This window comes from Paramormyrops kingsleyae, chromosome 3, assembly GCF_048594095.1.
Source record: "Paramormyrops kingsleyae isolate MSU_618 chromosome 3, PKINGS_0.4, whole genome shotgun sequence".
Classification (NCBI taxonomy): Eukaryota; Metazoa; Chordata; class Actinopteri; order Osteoglossiformes; family Mormyridae; genus Paramormyrops; species Paramormyrops kingsleyae.
This window is the reverse complement of record NC_132799.1, coordinates 3,648,404-3,668,927: the sequence shown is the minus strand read 5'-3', so window position 1 is coordinate 3,668,927 and position 20,524 is coordinate 3,648,404. Positions and strand designations below refer to the sequence as shown.

Genomic DNA, 20,524 nt, shown 5'->3' with positions numbered 1-20,524 from the left:
CCACACCCGGCCCCCTCACCCGGCCCCCTCACCCACACCCGGCCCCCTCACCCACACCCGGCCCCCTCACCCACACCCGGCCCCCTCACCCACACCCGGCCCTCTCACCCACACCCCCCATGTCCAGTCAATAGGATGTGCTGATTTCTGTCTTTCCCTCAGTCATCAATGTCATGGTGGATCCGGACGGCACACTGGATGCTCTGACCAGCCTGGGACTGACCAGCCCCACTCTGCCCAAACCCAAGACGAGTCCGCTGTGCCCACAGGGGTCGGGTAATGGTGCGTCCCGAGCCCCAGTGGTGCCGGTCCAGCCCCAGGAGACTGAGCGAGATGTGGCTCTTCGCTTCAGCCGCCAGCATCCCAGCGGCGAGGAGAGCCCCCTCACCCACAAGTGAATGCATGGGAATCCCCCCCCCCGCCTCGCTGTAGCACTCTCCAGGCTACAAGGGTCCTGTCCTGTGAGATGGTTCAAATTTTACAGATGCATAAGTACTGAATATGTATATATTTCAGCTCCCCCCCCCCCCAACGTTTCAGCTCTCTGACTACAGACCACCTCAGCCTGCTAACCCTAACTGTAGCCTCTTTGTCTGGTGTGAGTATCAAGTCTCATAAAGCAGTTCCATCTGTACTGCAGAAGGGGTTCACACACAGGTCATGTGACTGGGGGAGGCTGGGCTTGGGCCAATTGTGCAACAATCCCCACCCCTCAACATGTTCCTGTGAGGAACATGGCAAGGACCAGGAGGAATCAAGAGCGTCTCCCTTCCCAAGATTCTTCTTTCTGTCTTGTTTAAAAAAAAAAAAAAAAAAAGATCTCTGTGGTTTTTTTTTTCTTCCGTGAGTAGCATAATAGAAATTCTCCTGTGGCCATATCGTCTGTCGCCATGACTACCCTATTTTTTGTCACATGACTATAACTGACACACTGAAACTATGGCAGCACTGCACAGTCATTAAAAGGTAACAGTGTGTGGTTGTTTAAAAAAAATGCGATTAAATGTCTTTAATTGCAAGGAAAGGACATAAGAATAACCCCCTGTGTAAAACTGAAAGCTAATTAAACCTTAGACGTGTTGCACAAGTTGTTCAAATGCAACCCAAGTTACAGCAGATTACTGTATTGTGGAATGCGCCCAGCGATTGTACTCGGACTGTGTGTATCTGATACGAATTCTTCACCTTGTATTATTCCTGTTGTAAGACAGGCAGATGCACCTTCTCTGGTTCATAAGTGCATTATGCTGTCATAAGACTGACTTCTTGTTCAGTTTTCCAAGACTGACATTCTACAGGATGCAGTGGGGGGGAAAAAACAAACAATGCAGGAAAAACCAAGGAAACCTGACCCCTTAAAACCGGTTTTCTAAACAGTTTCTAACCACTTCGAGGAATACACTACCTAGTTTTGCTACACACCAGTACTGCCTGTTTCATAAGTTTTCTGAAAAGTAACCAAACAGCTGTTAGCTTCATATCCGTGGTTAATTTCAGTTTCTTCCTCCTGTCATTGTAACTCTTTCTCTTTGTTAACTGGAAGTATTAGAATGGGATAGTGTGTATATAGTTTTTTTTTCTCTTTAGAGACGTAAACTCTTAGAAATTAAGTAATAAAGACTGGTGACCCAGGTCATTTTTGCACTGGAAACAGCTTGGTGTGCTGGTTTAAGCGAAGTGCAAAGTCCACATTGTGTTTTATTATTTTTTTTTGTTTTGTTTTTTTTTTTAATTTTAAAAGTCACATTTTAGTTTACAGGGACCTCTGCATCCCCAGTAGGCTTCTACCTGCTGTTAGTGAAAAAGCAAGCAAAAAATTTCAGTTAAACTTGAAGGACTCAATGTGAAAATAGGCATATCTTGCCCAGAAGGATGGAATTAAGCCAAGTTCCGCCATTAATGAAGTCAGCCAGACGTAATGTTCTGGGGTCAGCATTCTCCCATATTTGTAACAAAATCGCGGTGGCGGTTTGTTAGCCTTCAGAAACGGTTCTGATCTGCCATTTGCTCCGTACTCTAATTGTCCACTTGGGAGGGAGATTTTCCCCAATTCTGTAGACGTATGTACCTGGAACTCCTTGTTAACACTGCTGCTTATCTGTACTTACCGTGAGGTTCTTGCAGAAAGAAAAGTTTATGTTTTCCGGTCTATTCCATGTAAAGTTCAGTGCAGTAGGTAAAAAATGCCTTTGCGATATGGTATGTATAGATTTAAGCAATAGTGAAGTTAGGTACCTGGAAAAATGAATGCCGCTTTTTTTCCTTTTTCAGTATATAAGTGTGTGACGCCACTAAGTGCCCGATACTACAATGGAAATGCAAAGGAAACAAAACAGAAGAACTAACACCGACTGGAAAAAAAACAACAAATATTAAAAATCGGGAAACGAATGGATATCGGGGATGAATATCTTTAATTTGCACATCCTGGGTGGTTTATGTGTTTTTGTTCGCTTGGGAAGCAGGATATCGCATTCAAGGCCGTTTTGACATTAGGAGGTAAACAAAGACGAAATCAAATTCGGGACTCATCTTTCTGTATTCAGAACCAGATGCAGGGCCCGCCTGTGGTCCAGGGTCATTATCATGGGAATAAAAACTAGATTGGGAACTCAGCGAACCACAAAAGAAGTGGGTCTGTCAGCGAACCACAAAAGAAGATATCAAAAAAGAAAACAAAGTGTTCGGTACACTTTTTTTTAAGTTGTTTATACGTTATCAGTGTTTTGACTTTTTTTATGGACACCTAAAATAACATATTTATTTTGTTTTTTTTTCATGTACTGAAATTTTGTTATACATTGTGTATTTGCATTATTTTGTTAATCACATCCTCCCAATTATTTTCAATAAAATAAAAAAATCAAGATCTGTTGTCCAGTTTTGAAGGATTTTTAGTACTTCACATATTTATGTAAACCATTTTTAGCAAAGTGCTTCTCACAAATGCTGCAGCTGTTTAAAAAGTAACTAAATGTACTTTTCATAGTGTATAAAAGGTGTCAGTTGTAGGGACTAATAATATTTTGTGCATTGCACCCTAATGAAGACAAGACTTCTGAGGGCAGTAAGATGAAGAGTAGCTATGATTTTTGGATGGCAAAAGCAGAATGTTCAACACAACTGACAACATACATTTAAGTCCTGACATACATTGTTGAATTAAACACTGATGACAAATTTGCAAGGGATGCAAAAAAGAAATAACTAGTTTCTGACACGCTGGGTCTGCAGAGTGTTGGAGACATGTAATGACATCACCTAAAATGAAAAGAACTATTGCCGTGTACCTCAGTGCTCTGCCAGAACGACATTAGTTAACATTTATTATCAATTGAGATCAAACAGGTCCCAATTGCAGTAGTGTATCCTTATGGGTAATGCTCTGCGTAAAATCTCGAGGTGTTGTCACTGGTAGCCCATCCATCCATTTTCTGTAGCCACTTGTCCTATTCAGGCTTGCAGGGGGTCTGGATCCTATCCCAGAGACTATTGGCACAAGGCAGGGAACAACCCAGGATGAGGCACCAGCCCATCACAGGGGACACTGACACAAGCAACTCCAATCAACCTCAGCATGTTTTTATATTGGGGGGTGGGGATATACAACCTCCACATAGAGCCATGGTGGAGACTCGAACCCTGGTCCCAGAAACAAGAGGCACCACTGTGCTGCCCCATCACTAATAGCCTTGCAGTCAAATGCTCAGTGCATGGTTGATTTGTCCACTATTAAGTGATGCCATGTGAAGATTGTGACCTTCTGTCTAGCTGCAACCTGGTTTGGTAACACCAAACAGAAGTCCAGTACCACTTCCTAGGACAAAGCAGAACTTTTGTGATGGCTCACACGCTCCAGTACCCAGGAAGCCTTAGACTGGTCATGCGCAAGACACTTGTAATTATTTCCTACCTCAGCTTCAAGCTACCAAAGACACAAACATCAGGCTGGCTTTGGCGAGTCAACTCCTGCTGCAATATACTTTATAATGTTATTTTTCATACCTGGAAGTCTACAGAGGACAGAAGCCACAGACTTATGAAGGTTGCCGATTCATCTCCCAGAAGCGGACTACCCTTCAGAAAGGAGTCACATCCAAAGTGACCTAATGAAATATCCAGCCGATGACACACATGAAACATTGTGACTAATCGTTTCCACCCTTATCAGCACCCTCCTGATGTCACTGTCATGTTCAGTGTATATGTGACGTTAAGTAACAATGTACAGAGGGAGGCTGGGCTCTGTGCAGGAACGGTAACGTGCTGAATCCCCCCCCCCCCCCCCAATCAAATCACCACAGTTCAGATTCCCCGGGTGTTGACCTTGAGTTCTGGCACCCCACCTTACAGAACAGCTCCCTGTTTCTCACTTTGGAAGGCCTCCTAATGTCGGTTGCCATGGCACCCTGTTGGCCCTGGGAATCAAGCCAGGTGAGTGTTTGACTATGAGAAATGTTCTGTGAAACGTACAAAAGAGGTTAACGTAGGCAACGACTTTGAGCCGAAAGTTAGCCGTCGACCTTGAAAGGGTTTGTGCTGAGTGCATCGACATCTCGCTACATGCAATGATACTGACCGCATGGATTCGAGAGCATGTGTCCCTCACCAGTAATAGCGCTGAGGCTCCACTTAGCTCAGTAGGGTTGGATTTCATTTCACATAATGAGTTTTTTTTTCCAGACAAAAATAAAGAAGTGATTTTAAATAATGCCTTGAAGATAAAGGACTCGGAAAACAGAGAAGACCAGAATGAACAGCTGGAGGATTCTCCAAGCGTGATCGCTGACATAATAGGAGAAGACAACAATGAGAGAGTGCTGCAGTCTAAATATCAAAAGACAGGGAGAGATTCTGCAGTGCTAAGACAGATTTTCTACTCCATAGATTTTAGTAGGGGAAAAAGATGCTGAAACTGAGAAAAATTATGACTTTAAACACAAAAATGCAATAATGCAAATCATTCAAATGAGTGGAAAGATGCATCTTCAATCTTCCTAGTGTCTAATGTACATTGTCACACAATTCACCCTTATTCAATATATTCCAAGTATATATTTTAATTTCCTTCCCTGACACTTCAGCAGATGAGAGCATAATACTGATCTTGATTCTCCAAGAGCAAATGCTTCCTGCTGCATAACCATCCTGCCGTGTCTAATGGTTGAACCCCCAGCCCTGCACTCTATGCTAAGCAGGGTCACAAATTAAGGTCCTACATTGAAATGAGATGCTATTGGTTAAAAATGTCTAACCTGCTCTCAATACCTAATTACTCTTACGGAGCTCAGTGTTGGAAGGAAAAAAGGAATTTTTTGTAATATGACGTAAAATTAAACACAATTTAAATATTCTGTGTTTCCAAAAACATACATGATATACCTGAAATGCAAGGGTGTCAATAATCTTGACTGTTCATGCATATTTAAACAATTTTGTATTTTGATGACTTTAACACACACACACACACACACACACATATATATATATATATATATATATATATATATATATATATCACATTTAAAACTATCCATAAATAAGATAAAACATCAGCATTTGAAAGAAAGATAATGAATAATCTTCAGAATTCTGGATAAAAAAAATCATCTTTTATCTCTCATAGGAGAACTACACCATTCCTCAAGGCTGGAAGGACCTAATTGGGGGCAACCAATCCAATTAGCGAACTTTCCTGCTCGGGAAATGAAACATCGAAGCAGTCTTAATTAGCAGGAGTCATTTTAATTTCAAGCCAAACTAAATCAAATCATCCAACAGGAAACCTGTGGTTTACAACCATGTGTCATTTGTGTCACATTCTGCTCCACCTCTAAATTCATCTGATAATGGTCTTTTCTGCTTTATTGTCCTTCTATGCCCTTGTACCAAATTCATTACAAAAGATACAATAACAAGTATGATATAAATAGTAACTTACATTTCACAGCACATATGGGGGGTTATAAATATCTATATCCTGCATATAGCCCCCGGTCTGCTCTTTGAGTGTCCATGAATGGTCAAATGTGCATTTCACTGGGCTGGTAGAAAGCACTGGAACAGAGAATTGTCCTCCTTAACGCCATCATGAGAGCCCACTGTCAAGCTCCAAACTGAGTACCCAGGAGTCATGGTCATGCACTCCTGCTGGAGCTTCCCGGAGTTCTGCTGTCAGGATCTCCTGAAGCCATCGCCACAAGACAACATCGATATGCCTTCAGGCACCCAGCTTAGGGAGTTACGTCATCCTGGTGTGTTAATCGTTTTACAATTACATTTGTCCATGATGACAGTTATGGGCGGGTTGGTGTCATGATTCATGAATCACCCTTTCTTCTCAAACACTGTTGGCTTTCTGTACCAAAGACAGGAACATCCTGACTCTCACACATAGATTCATGACTGCCTGCACCAGTTCAGACACTTAATTGGGCAGACAGGAAGCACTGATCCTGATGAGCACCGATTAAACTCAGACAGAGAAGGCTAATCGACGGTCCCCACTGCAGCGTCTATCAGACAGGAATGATGGGGGGGGGGCTCATCTCACTTTGCCGCAGGCTGGCTTAGCACATTCTGCAGCACGTAACACCAAACCAGCATCCCAACATGTTATTATAGCTTCCCAGCTAAACCAGTGGAAAACCAGACTTTTGGGGCCCAGGCATATCACAGGGGATTAAACTTTTTGCCAGATGTAAATGTCTTTTCTTTAATCTAAAAAGCAAATACATCCTCTAATATACTAACAAAATACAAATGGACTACAATTAACTGTTAGTGCTTGTGCATGTGAATGCATCTGAGCAACAGCGTAGCAGAAGGCTACACTCCAGCTGGTTTAGCTCCTGCTCTTGGGAAATCATGCTGTTTTTTCCCTGTCTGCGTGGAAGGCAAAGTTCTGCTTGTTAAACTGGAAAGTGTAGCTTTCTCCCACAGCCTGCTTCCTACTTATTACTCGGGGCTTATTATGCGGGATAAGGCTACGGCAGGCCCTGCGGTCAGGCGCTTTGTTGCTGGCTTCGTGAAGGGCTGTCAGCCGCAGCTCGAGGGATGAGCGGGAGCCCGGTCTGCTGCTCGCGCCGCGCCGGAGCACGAGCTCGGGGTGATAGCGTCTTTTCAAAGGTGAACCCGGCTGTCTCGTTAACGGGCTGCTTTTTTATTTTAAATGTTAAAAACCTCATACTGTACCATCGGTTTCCTTCTTAATGTCCATTAAGGAATGAACTCTGGCATTTAACGTTTTACAGTTTCGAGCTTAAAATAGATGATCTGCGTGATGTTCAATGTGTATCAAATGCCGTACGATAGTTTCAACCGCAGAATAGTTTCGCTGGTATAATTTTTCGTCATAAACCTCATCATTCTTAAACTAAAGTTTTACTTATTTATTTATTAGGTATTTGCGAATGGTTGCTGCACCACAATCAACCCAAGAGTTATTTCGACCTGTTAATTAATCCGATCTGAAATCTTGACTTTGGGGTTATGTGAGGATTATCGGTCATATACGGACGGCTATCGCTTATGAAGCCATTAGCAAGTAAGTGAAATTAAAGTCAGAACTGAATTAATTTCACTTTAATACTATCTAGTGGTAAAATCTGAAACTGATTAAAATTAGGAGCCTTTATCTTAATATGCGACGTAATTACTTGAACATGTAGACTTGATGAAACCAGACCGCAGATCAGCGAATAGTGAAAACAGACGCCGGGTTGATTCTAGCGTCTAAATGTTTATACACAACATTAAAATCCACTGATAGCTGGGTGATGTTGCAGAATGAAAACGCTGCCTCTGTTGTTAACCAAAAGGTCTTTGCCGTCTGTCTAACCACGTACAAACCTACAACCCGTTTTCCAGCAATGTGTTCTTTCCCCAGACTACTTTAATTAAGAGAGGGCTGTACACGTTTTGTCCAAATGTTTCTACTATGATCTTAATCTCTACATTTGTGTTAGGTCTCTTGTCTCAGGAAAGTTTTACACTGCCACATCTTCATGATTATTTTCCAGACTCTATGGGCAATAAGGGGAATGGTAATATTTTAATCCATATAGTAAAAAGTGAGCCCAGAGCAGTTCTCTTTCTGGTGATTAGGTACAGCTTGATGCCATTGAATTCAGCCTCAAAGGGGGTCCTATTTCAGTTTGACATGGGCTTGAATTACCAGTCACACAGAGAGACTGCTGGCCTTTCTGATGGATGACTCTGTTCCCCAGTGTGACGAAAAGTGATAAGAATAAAAGTAAGATTTTGCAGGGAGATCCGTGGGGTGGCAGCAGAATTGGAGTGCTGAGAAAGGGAGGCTCTTACTTTGGATAACCTTAAACGTAAGATAGACACCTGGTCCTAATCTAAGAATGATTTTGATGTTGTTCAGTGCGGCTTGCCAGTGGGACGCAGACCTTCCTCCAACATGGCAGCGGCACCAATGACAGGTCATCTTCCTGCACTCCCACTGTTTGACCCGGCTGTCCTGTAACTCTGCAGGGGGTGCCGTCATCTTCCAGGATGCTGACGATCACCTCACACTTTGGAGCATGGTGACATGTCACGAGCATGCTGGTGAAAGGGCATTTACCAGTAGGAGGTCAGTACTGTCATTTCATTTAGTTCCTAGAAGTTCTGTTTTTTCCCTAGACCTGGGCTCTGGCACATTTGGGCAGGAAAAAATAATATACTTTGGTCTCCAATGAAGCATGACATAGAGTAGGTGACTCATATGTGTGTGTGTGTGTGTGTGTGTGTGTGTGTGTATATATATATATATATATATATATATATATATATGGGACACACACCAGATAAGACCCCTTTTGGTCTAGCGAACTACTTAAAGGTTTACTCTCTTGTGTGTCTTGAGATGGCTTTCTGTACACCACTTTTTGGGGTGCGTGTGTGGAGTTTGCAAGTTTGCATGTCCTCTGCATGTGTTGCAGATTTCATTTAGGCACTCCTGCTTCTTTTCACAGTCTAAAGACTTACAATAAAGGTATATAAATGTACCGCAGCCTTCTGCCCTATGCTGCTTATGATACACATCCCTGACCATCCCTGATAAGTGGTTAGAAGATGGATGGATTAGCAATAATTGAATAAAATACGATAAACTTCGGAAAGGGACTTACCATTTATGAGGCCAAAGTGGCTTGTTTCCTTTCTCAGAGGGAAAAAGGATCCCTAGTTGTATGTTTTTTTTCTTAACCCACATAATTGATAACTGTGCTCGGTATTGAGCTTGGCCATCATTGGCTGGTTTAATTGATTTTCTGTCCACTGTGCAACGAACATTAAAAAAGGGCATATCCATTAAGAGCATACAGACCATTCCTCAAAACACTTTAAAAAATGTTATGTCATGTCAGTAATGCTAAAATAATTACAAATCTGACATTTGCACCTAATTACATTCTGGCACAATTGCGGCACTGTCTTTGCTTGGAAAAGAAGTGTAGCATCATGGTGAAAATTTCCCTAAACACGTAATGTGCATTCTTTCCTTCATGTTTTTTTATGTACCTTTATGGAAACTGCTGAACAGTCTTTATTCAATGTGATTTTTGCTCAAAAACACAGCTGGACGCGCTTACTGGAGCAGTTCTGTACTTTCCTGAAGGGCACTACAGGAAAGGCCTTTCTGGGACTTGAACCAAAATCCTTAAGGTCTACGTCCTTAACCTCTACTCTACCTGCTATCCAGTAGTTGCAGCAATGCTGAGACAGGTGGTAGTGTTGTCCCGTCCCCCTCCCCCATTGACTTGACAGAGTGGGCGGTGTTGTCCTCCAATATTCAGGGGTACAAATCTGGACATCCTAAAATTTTAGGAGAATGTGCTTTAATTTGCATCAGCGATTCAGCATCATATTTCAATTTTACACATTTAGCAGGTGCCTCTGCTCAAAGTAATGTAAAAGTGAGGCAATTAGCACACTACAAACATACATGTTGGCTAGTAGAGAAATTCATCAGGCTGGTAGAGAAATTTATGGAACAGATCGCTCTTGAAGAGTTTCTTGGAGGTGGAGAGGGAGTCTGATGATTGAACGTGGTTTGGCAGTTTATTCCATCACAGGGAACCACACAAGAAAACAGTTGGGGGTGACACTGCTTGCTTGGAGATCCAAAAGGTGCTTGCTGACTAAAGGAGGAGAGACAGGACATAGGTCTTTTCGAGCCTTTTGATCAGGATGGGTGCCTTTTTATTGAGCACCAAGGACTTGAACTTGATTCAAGCCCCAATAGGGAGCCAGTGAGGACCGACAAGGAGGTGTGTGTGACGCGAGATGGTTTGGGCTGAATGAATATCCGACATGCTGCCACATTTTGAATCATCTGCACTGGTCTGACAGCACAAAGTGGAAAAACTGCTAGTATAGCATTGCAGTAGTCTAGTTGCGAGGTAACAAGTGCTTGGACTAGAAGCTGAGCTTCATCTTCAGACAGAAAAATCCTGATCTTCCTGATATCATACAGGAAGATCAGGCATTTTCTGAGTACTGCACTTGACAGATCCAGTTTTTAAGGAATTAAAGGCATTCAGTTCCAGGGCTGACCAGAAGATACCACACCCCTTGACCTTCAACAACCACATTTAAATAAAACTTTTTGGATTGTAGTACATGCCCAATCCTGGACATCAGCAGCTGCATGTTTTAGTGAATACATCTTAATAAATGAATGATTAGTAGTTTTCCAAATGCCTTGCTATAAAACTATCTGCCAGTGACACATATTTTGCTGATGTAGCAGCACTGCAGTAGAGTACGCATGGCGGTAGCGATGTGACCCAACCCCTCAGGCATTTTGTATTTGAACCCTGTCTCTCTCTGCATGTGTGGAATTCATGTGTTTGTGTCCTTTCCTCTGGGGGCTCTGGTGTCTTTCCACAGTCACACGGCATCACGTTAAGTGGAGTGTTGTTTTTAAATTGCCTGTAATGTGTGCCCTGTGCTTCCTGTGATAGGCGTTCTATGACTTAGAAAATGAATAAAAATTACGGACTATATTGTGGCACATTGTGTCAACTGGAGAGCATCAGGGTAGTCAAGTATAATATTACAATTTGCTGTATATGCCATCAGTGTCTGAATTAAAACATACATGTATAGTGTATATTGCCTTTTTTAGACAGTAATTTCATCGTAGGGTTATGTTCTTGTACTTGGGCATTCAAAGGACTTGCACTGCCATTGCTCCAAGCCCAGCTGAAATGTTCTGCTCTTTGGGTTGATTTTCTTTAAAACATGTTAGAGAGGCCACCTTTTAGCTTAAGTGCATTTATGAAATCATTCTTGTAGCTGTGCAAAGACTCTAAGATACTTCTACTTCACGGTGTCTAAGGAAACACGAAGACCTGAAACATTGTCGATGACTGTGCCTTTTAGTGTTGGTGGTCATGAAGCAAGTATATATTCTGCAGAAGGGGCTCCTCGAAGCTGCCTAATTAACCTGCCTTTATTTAAGGGTGGCACAGTAGGGCCTTCTGTGGGACATTATGTGCTGTTCTTAAGCTTTGGACAAGGCTGAGTATAATTTTTGTTCACAAGTGTTTTGGTCATTTAAAACACTTGCAGTCCAACTGAAATAGGGATGGAGGTAAGTTTACTCTATTATGTCTGGTACAAACATTTTCTTTTTTTGATTTTTAATAACTACTATTAAATTTTAAAAACATAGTTTCATAGCATTGTCACGAAAGCGCTTTAATAATTGATGCATGCAATGTAAAATCTACACCTAGAGGTTCAGTGGGACCAACCAGCATGCAGCAGATTAAGCAGGAAGGTCTTGCAGGTAACTCATGCTTTAGAGTAAAAATAAAAGAAAATTAAATATCAGTGGAGAGAATCAAGAATTGCAGGATAATTTTTTTTAATGTATTAAATTGTTTTTTACCTCATTGGTGGTATTTACTATGGCTGCATTAATGTTCATTCTTAAGACGCCACAGTGATTGTTCATTGGCTGGTTAATTCATTCTCCGTCATGTATAATGGAGGCTTGCTTCTGCACCATATGTGTCAGGTAGCGTAAAGAATCATAAATATCAGCTGTTTACCTCAATGCCATGTTGATTCTTTTGTAAGCATATGCAAGGAATCGCGACCAACACAGATAGTGTAAATGTAGACGGGCAGGCTGCCATCCGCTGAGAAGTATCATGGTCTGATTTCAGCAGGTTGGATGCTGCTCTGTGTTTAAGCTGTGTGAAACTACCGATTTTTAAAGCTCTGGTTTTTTCAGCTCTTGTACTGTGAAGAACTGCCCATCGGATTTCCCAGAGGAATCAGCCCGCAGACCTGCTCTGGCTGATAATTGGGGTAGTTTTGTTATCTCACCGGAGACACAAAGACATGCGCGGCGTTCTTAAAAAAAGTTCATTCTTTGTGTTCCTGCAATGGACTGGTTTCCAATCTACAGAACACAGGACCTATGTTTTGAAACTCAGGCTCTAGATCACTGTTGCCCCAGTTTAAAACGTGGATGAAGGAAGTTGCAATCTGAGAGCCTATGCAATTTTTGCAGACAGTAAACTTTGTGATAGAATCTGTCTCTTAACGGTTGTTCAAGGGCAATAAACAAATAGGCTTTTTTTCTGCAATCCTATTGGCCAGAAGCTGTCAAATGTGACAACATAGATATGTAAATAAATTACTATACATACAAAAGCATTTTGAGGAGATTCCTACATGCCTCATCACATAGGCTTAGCTGAGCCGTCCCTGATGCTAACAGTGAGGTGGTGGTGGAGGCGGGGTACTTGGCCTTTTCCACATGAAATACAAAGCCCCTTTCAATCCTGTCCTCAAAGCTCACTGTGGCAAAGCCGCAACACCAGGCTGGATGCAACAGAGCAAACCGCAGCAGCCATCCCCGCACAGAGGGTTCCCGATCCCTTTGATAACTCTCCCCTGACGTGATCTGAATGTGATGGGGCCGGAAAGACGGCCTTCAGTTTGGCTGAGAGCAGCTAGCGGCTCTATTTCTCTCTCTCTCTCTCGTGCTGGATGAACAAGTGACACTGAGTCAGCAACACCAACCAGTATAACTGTTAAGGTTCAGAGATGCATATCTGATTCGTTCTGGATCTGTCATTCTCACGCCTTCCAGTGATATCCAGTTTATATGAGTGCATGAGGTGTTTCTTTACTTCTTTATTCAGTTCCTAGGGGTGTTTGACTGCATGAGGTGTCCTATGAATATTTAATAGCTGCAGTAAATCATTAAATTTTTAAAGAGGCATTCAGCCGCATCAAGTGGGGGAATCCTGCTTGGTTTAGTGTTTGGAAATCCTTTCTCGCTCCTTGCTTCCTTCACCTTTGCCTGCAGTGAGCTCTGGGAACCTGGCAGGCTTGCACCCGCGGCACAGAGTGAGTCATGGCCTTTCCCTGGCACAGGTGCCATTAAAGCTGACCGTATTGGAAGGAGAATGCCCCCCCTCCCCCCAATCCCCACGTCACAGTTCGCCACCCCAAGTGAAGTGGCAGCTCTCAAGGTAGAGGAGGGCCATTCAAATAGGTGCGTGTCAGTAGAGTCCACATTTTAGTCTCTGGAAATAAATACTTCATAGTGTCCTGTTTGCAACATGACTGGATGTAATAGATGCTGATGTACGGGAGGAACTAGCTGAATTTGGGTCATGCAGTCTTCACCTTTGTGCCGGTGGAAATTTCAGAAGTAGATGTTTATTCCTCCCGCCAAGTCCCCCCACTGCCATTTGCCTGGTGCACACCCTAGTAGCTGCAGAAACTCTTCTGCACCACATCTTCTGTGCAGCTTGGGGGGGGGATTCCCAGCCGGAGCTGTCTGAGAGACAGAGTGAGAGGGAGAGCAAAGAGGAGAGGGAGAGAGTAGCTCCAGCAGCCGACGCCGAAGCTCTGCCCACTCTATTGCAATTGTGGGCACAGCGGGCAACAGAAGGGACCCCAAACGGGCTCATGGAGACACGTCGAGGCCCGGCTGGGATCCTTTGCACTTTGTGAGGCTTCTGGTCAGGTGGGAGTAGATGGATGTGAAGCACGGCCAGCTGCCCACGGGTGGCTTCGAGCATCTGCAGCTGAAGGGTCGCCTGGAGCCACCCGGCCTGGCAGTCACTCGCATGGGCAGCACCGTCTACAGCACCGTGCAGCAGCAAGACTACTCAGCCAGCGTGTGGCTCAGCAGGAGGGACAAGCTCGAGCACGTAAGACAGTAACCCCCCAACTAGAACCTGTTTCTGGCCATCTCTACTTTTTGACATGTAACTAAATGAATAATGCATGCTTGGGGTCTTGACTCTGGTATGTAGTCTTTACGGGTTATTCCTTAATTGGTATGCGCTGGTCATCGCAAGTGAAAACGGGAGGATTGTGCATGAAGAAGGTACGCTGGCGTGAAGGAAAATTGATTAGTTTTCTTTCTTTTCACTGCTTATCGGCTGCACAGCAGCAGTAATGCCCATTAGCCGAGGCTTCTCTTTGTAGACATAATTTTACCTGCCTGACTTTCTTCCCCTGCTTTTGATTCATTCAGTCTCTTATTTCCTTAATCCCCCTTTAAAAGTTTACTTACAGAGTTCTGCACTAACCCTGCAGACCGACTCTCTTGCCTGCCCGAAGTGTGTTCAGTCAGCTGTGTGTGGCGACTGTTTTTTCCGTGAAGCCGCTGCACATTTAACGGTCGGCCAGTAAAGGCAGCAACCTGCGCCTGGGCGAGACCGCCACAGGAATTACAAGTGGGACAGTCTGCAGATGTACCCGTCCTCAGAAGACCTGCAAAGCTCTCGCCTTGAAGCATAAATATTTTAAAAAGCACACACACATTCCAGGTGGCTTCGAACCTGAGGATCTCCTGTCATGTTCTCAGAGCTAATTCAGTCTTTAATGTCCAGAATAAATTTTTGAAAGATTTGTTTGATTTATACAGTTGCAGCCAGCCTTGCTGTGATTTTAAGGTCAGTCGGTCTGTAAAAGTTAAGCATTTCCTACTGCGTACAACCTGTAACCCGTTATGAGAGCAATGGGGTTGTGAACGGCTCACGAGCACCCTGAGTGTTCAGAGGGATATTCCCTGCTCTAGACGCAAGCCGCCTGGGCCTGACTCCTAATTTTTTCCATAACCCTGTGGTCTGGCAACCGTGGAAGGGGCATTTATAATTGAGCTGAGGGGGCAGCAAACAAATGCAGTTACCTGCTGCGGTCGGGCTCCCAGGGGCTTGTGTGCTGAAGCTCCCCCCCAGTCCACAATATCATACAGACCCGTGCCCACGTGAGCGTCACTTTATTGCATCCCTCCACCCCTGCGGGACCGACGGGTGCTGACAATAAAACAAGTCTGGAGTTATGAAAGGGCTGTAACCATTGGCTATGTTAAGCATGACAGAAAGCGCCACAGCATTTCCAGAGAAGTGGTAAAGCAATCGTGTTTTTTCTTTTTATCATTCATTGATGTGTGCTGTCATGCTCTCAGGACAGTCTGTCTCTGGAATAATATGGTAACTCTCAAGTAGGTTACGGCATTGGGGGGGAAACATGAAATATTGCTTTCATTATCTTGATCTCTTTTTATATCTTGTGTGGGTCGTGTCAAATTTAATTTGCCAAATTAACACGTGAAGTATTAAAGGTTTTTCATGGGTTTATGGGGCTTTCAAGTACAGATGTGTGGTGCTCTGATTAAAATGTTTTCCACGCTTGTCTTTTATTTGGGAGGGATTTGAGAATGGGTGCTTAAGATCTCTGTCAGCACCTGCATGGTTATCACTTACCAGTAATTATGCAACATAGCTGTGATAGTTTTTTTTATGTGCCCGAGTCTCCTGCTTAGCCAGGTCATATGGTCACATGAAAATGATTACGTTCTACACCCTGCACATCTATTGCTTGCTATCAGTTTGACTCTTGAGGTCTAATCTATTTTGTCCCCCTACTGGGGCAACCTGCATTTCCCCTGTTAAATCAGTTGATTTGAATTCACCAGAAAGAGCCTCTCAGAGCAAAGTCGTTATTGCAGATGTGCTATCGCTGTATTGAAGCAATGCTGGTTCTACTCCTCAGTATGCCTCCGAGTTCCCACACTCACATGGGAGCAACCCCCGTCAACCATTTTGCCTGAGTTGAACTTTAATTGCTGGCTGGGTGGTCAGATAGGTGAGGTTCTGGCTTCTGATGCTTCATTGTTCAGAAGAATACAGCAACTCCGGGTGAATTGTTAAGATGCCACTCTATCGATTCTAGGGGTGCCCATTGATGTGTATCGCCAGTATTGGACGGTTTCCTTCCTCAACAGCTACATCTGTGTTACAAAAAAATGTCTTACGAAATACTCTGAAATGTCATTTAACTATTAGAAAACTCATTTTCAGTTCCTTTTTATTCTGATTGCTATATCATTTTTTCGCAATTCAAACCTGGGTCCTGGGTTAGTTCAACTGCGCCATCTGTGGCAACATTCTCTGCATTGTGTTTGTTTTATAGTACTAAACATTCTTAGCACTTCATGGCCTTGGATGATGGGCAAGATGCGGGCTGCATATTGAGCACATACTCATTGTGTAGTAGACACACACCATAACAGAAGCCTTACAGAAGTCAACATGCATTTGAGCCAAACATGGATTTAACTGAACTTCGGTATAAGTCACTCCAGTATGTAGGACATCTGTTGGGCTCTTGAAAGTCGGCCGCCTTGCTTACAGAAGAATGGCTCCAGATGTATCAGTCTCCTCCACTGTCCCTGTACCTGCAGTGTCCCTCCTTGGCCTCTTGGACATGAATATGCTTTGTATGTCACCTCGGTCTCAGGCTCCCACACACTCAGTTTCCTCTGTTATACATTGGCTACCATGCACGTTTTCACCATTAATTTCCTTGAGCGATTAGCATCTGATAAAGGGGTTAGGCTCCCTGTAGCCATTTTCACAGCACTGACAAATGTACCACCACAAGCCTTTTTTATTCTTCAAGCTTGATCCTAAAATCCAGTTCGCTTTAATCCTTGTAGCTGATGGGCCAACGTGTCACCGAGAAGTATCTTCCAGCCAGTGTCTTGATCGGTGTGCAAGTGAGATTCCCTGCTGTTACCAGATACTTAACACATTTTAAACAAAATCATTAGCAGTATTTTGGATCACACCGTTCATAAGAAGATAATGAAATGTGCTGTTCGTCACTCAAAAGTTTGTTTTTTCTTTTAAAAACATTCATCTAGTTAAATAGGATATCCAGTAATTTGAATTCAAACCATTATCTTTCCTGTGTCTAACACCCCTTTCTTAGGGGAGCAAGTATGACAATTGCAATGAGTTTCTTAGCTGATGCTTTATGGCAATGGGATTTGCGATTTATTTGAATCATTTTATTGCAGCTATTTTTGTTGGACCATTTTGAGTTAACTACCTTGTTCGGGGGCACCACAGGAGGGCTCTTTCTGGGATGTGAACCAGCAACCCTCAGTTTTGGAGGGCATGTGCATAGGAACTAATGACCTTACTAGCTGGACTTGTTAACCTCAAGGTTGCCATTTCTTGTATTAAGTGGGGACCCTCAGTAAGTATGTACAACTCTAATTGAGCCATAAACACTATCCTGCTTTATGAGTTGGTGATTTTTGAAGTTCCTTAGGACTGTCTAGGCGGTTAAACACTCATCTGGGCAACTAAACATAAATTTTTTTACTTGGCTATATAATGCTCACGTGATTAAGCTAATTAAAGAGTAAGAGACTGAGTCTAGTGGCATCAAGTAATCTGTACTTGAAGGAATGGCATGGTTGGGTCATTAGTTCCGGCCCCTCTATTTAAAAGGCCATGAATTGTAGGGAAAAAGGCTGAGTATCACTATGAAGTGAAGCTGCTTCTTCTCTTGTTCTTATTTGTATCACCGAATGTCTGTGGGAAAGCAGCTAAGTGCTAGAAAGCATGACCACAATGGTGAAGGAGGCCGCTGTGGTAATGCTGCCGATTGTTACAATGTGGCACCGATGGCTGTCAGTTACTCAGTATCAGTTTGCAGATGAGTGGGCATCTGTGACTGAATTTACAGGAAGTTACGTAAAATTCATAATCACATACTGATGACGGCAGTGGCAGGTTTATATTATCTGTGTAAATTTGATCTTTTATTTGAATAAGTGCTATAGCAATAGTTAAATATGGAGACTTTGGACAGTTCATACATCATACATGCAGAAATGTTTAACCCCATTTATTTTACAGAATATTTTTTTGAGTTGAGCAAATGGTGAACGTTACAAAATTTATTTTTTGCATTTAACCTTATCAGCTACTCTTGCTTTCATCTAGCATCTAATCTGTTAACTGCTGCTATTGCTTCTCCTGTGGTCCTTGCATGGTCATAAACTCTGAGGCCTCTGCTGTCATGCAGGCTCATACCGGATGGAAGCTTCAGGATGTTGTTTGCTGTTGGTAATCATTCTGTGTGTGTGTGTGTGTGTGTGTGCGTGTATATGCGTGTGTGTGCGTGTGCGCACACAATAATTAATAATATTTAATTACATTTACATAATATGTTTATCGCAGATGTGCCCTTAGAAACTGTCAGATTCATAGCTAATGTTCAATACAACATGATCGCTGCTGATGTTAATGTAATTATTTTTGATTCTGTTGCCCTGTGAAGAAGCTTTCAAAAGAATCGTCCAAAATTACTATTTTTGGAAAATTAAACAGAAGTACTGAACGGTGTATAGAACCATTGATTCAGTATTCAGGTTAGCATTTATTTATGCATGTAGGAATATGATATAAACAAAAATTACAATATCAAACTAAATAAGCAATTGTAAAATCACCAATAAATATTACGGAACCACTTGAACCTTTGGGAGGCAGTTGTCATAGTGTTCTAATCTTCATCTTAACACCATTTTTTACCAACATCGACTGTGATTATGTGTGTTTTCCTGTCTGGAGTCTGCTGTGAAGATGTTTTATTTTATATGCAGTTCGTTTGTGCTGATATGGATATCATAAAAAGCTAGTGTCAGGAGAGAAAATAAGAAAACAGAAAGCTAAAAAATGTGCCGTTTAGCCAGGCAGAGTCCACTGATACTTCAAGATTGGTTGCTCTTACAATAGAGGAGGTGATATTAAACTGAACCTACTGAAGAAAATTGCCTTCTTTCAATAAGTGAGAATGGATTTAGTTCTACAAGAGTGTAATTTTGGGTATGAATAGTAGAAGGAATAGCTCAGAAAAGAAGAAAATGTATTAAAAGATAACATCACCATAAATAAGGTAAATTATTGCTGGACTGTGATTTAGAGTCATCTGCAGTGCTTACAGTGGTCTGCTACTCATGAGTATGTGATATATGACTGTTGTCCAGTTGGTTGTTTCTATCCCATATGGCTTGTTTCTCCTGACTTTTTTGTTGTTGAGAAAAGCAGCACGCTGCATTAACCATCTCAAATTAACACCTGCCCTTTAGATGCATAGAAAACAAACTTCTTGTTATGGATGATATCTCCACTGGAGTTAGCTGCATGTTTTACTGTACACACCCAACAACTTGGCACTAAAAACCTATAAATTGCACTTTTAATTTTTCAGTACGTCAAATTGTGTAGCAGTGCAGATGTAGGCTGGTCCTGGCTTATTTATATAGTGGAGCAGAAGATAAACCCAGTAAACCCTTGTCTTCCTTCCAATGGAACAATCCACTGGACCTTGGCACCACAGTCTGCCTTAATGACACAGGCAGGGAAGTTTGGAACTGTGTGTCTGAGCTGGCCAAATTCTGGAGGACAAGACCTCATTATTTTTGTAATAATGACTTCCTTGGGGGGGGGGGGGGGGGGGGGGTTTCACCCAACTGGTGTCTGAGTGGCTAATTCTTGTTCTCTTCTAGGAGGAAGTTCTAGGTATTGTTACTCAGTGGAGGGGGAATTTTTCTAATACTTTTAAGTCAAATGGGTTGTAAAGTGACATTCACAGCTCAGAGATAAATAGGTTGTTATTCATGGTTTAAATGATCTTTGTCTTTTGACTTATCATGTAATGGTCATGTTGAGGTGGAGCTCGTACATGCAGAATGTGCAAAATCCAGAACCTGTATGTCTCAAGCCAAAGTTGGCATATATCATTCCTAGAACATCTAGGAAAGCAATTCCATAACTCTACTACAATTCTATTACAAAGTAGTAATTGCAACATAGTAGAATTCTGAATTATTGCAAAGAATTTATGGAATGTTGCACATATTTAGTACTGGAAAATGGAAAATTTGTGTTTGAGAGTGAAAATACATGTATGTGAAAGGAGAATGTATGTATGTGAGTGAAAATACATTTATGTGAAAGGAGAATGTATCTACAGTATATGAGAGGGGCCGGAATGAAGTACGGATTTTATATCCTTTAATACCTGGGCATTTTGTCTCGCATTTAATTTTCTCTGAGTTTTCCCACAATTAGTAGAAAACACAGCCTTGTTGAATGGTTATAACTATTCCAAAAGCAAGACAAGGGTTTAATACACAGTTTAATATGCATTGTATATTCATTCCAAATTTCAT

General features: G+C 42.4%; 2 protein-coding genes and 1 long non-coding RNA gene across 21 annotated transcripts in view; all 3 read left to right on the top strand.

The window, feature by feature from the left end:
- cep170ab (centrosomal protein 170Ab) overlaps positions 1–2,867 on the top strand; it is a 48,880-nt gene extending 46,013 nt beyond the window's left edge. For all 16 annotated transcript variants that reach the window (XM_072709417.1, XM_072709420.1, XM_072709418.1 and 13 more), the window contains one exon: positions 163–2,867. In XM_072709417.1, coding sequence (XP_072565518.1) covers positions 163–398 — 236 coding nt within the window. In that variant the 3' untranslated portion in view covers positions 399–2,867. The remainder of the gene's footprint in view (positions 1–162) is intronic.
- Positions 2,868–6,931: 4,064 nt separating this feature from the next.
- On the top strand, positions 6,932–12,681 carry LOC111852337 (uncharacterized). Of its 4 annotated transcripts, none has more exons than XR_002840206.1 (4): positions 6,932–7,128; positions 8,500–8,599; positions 11,751–11,803; positions 12,254–12,681. It is a non-coding gene; the product is annotated as an uncharacterized lncRNA (long non-coding RNA). The 4 variants fall into 4 exon arrangements; XR_002840205.2 differs by having other exon boundaries at positions 8,390–8,599; XR_011989449.1 differs by lacking the exon at positions 11,751–11,803.
- Positions 12,682–13,701: 1,020 nt separating this feature from the next.
- Positions 13,702–20,524, top strand: part of pld5 (phospholipase D family member 5) — a 46,753-nt gene continuing 39,930 nt past the window's right edge. The window contains exon 1 of the mRNA XM_023828151.2: positions 13,702–14,192. Within this exon, the coding sequence (XP_023683919.1) occupies positions 14,016–14,192 (177 nt within the window). The 5' untranslated portion in view covers positions 13,702–14,015. The remainder of the gene's footprint in view (positions 14,193–20,524) is intronic.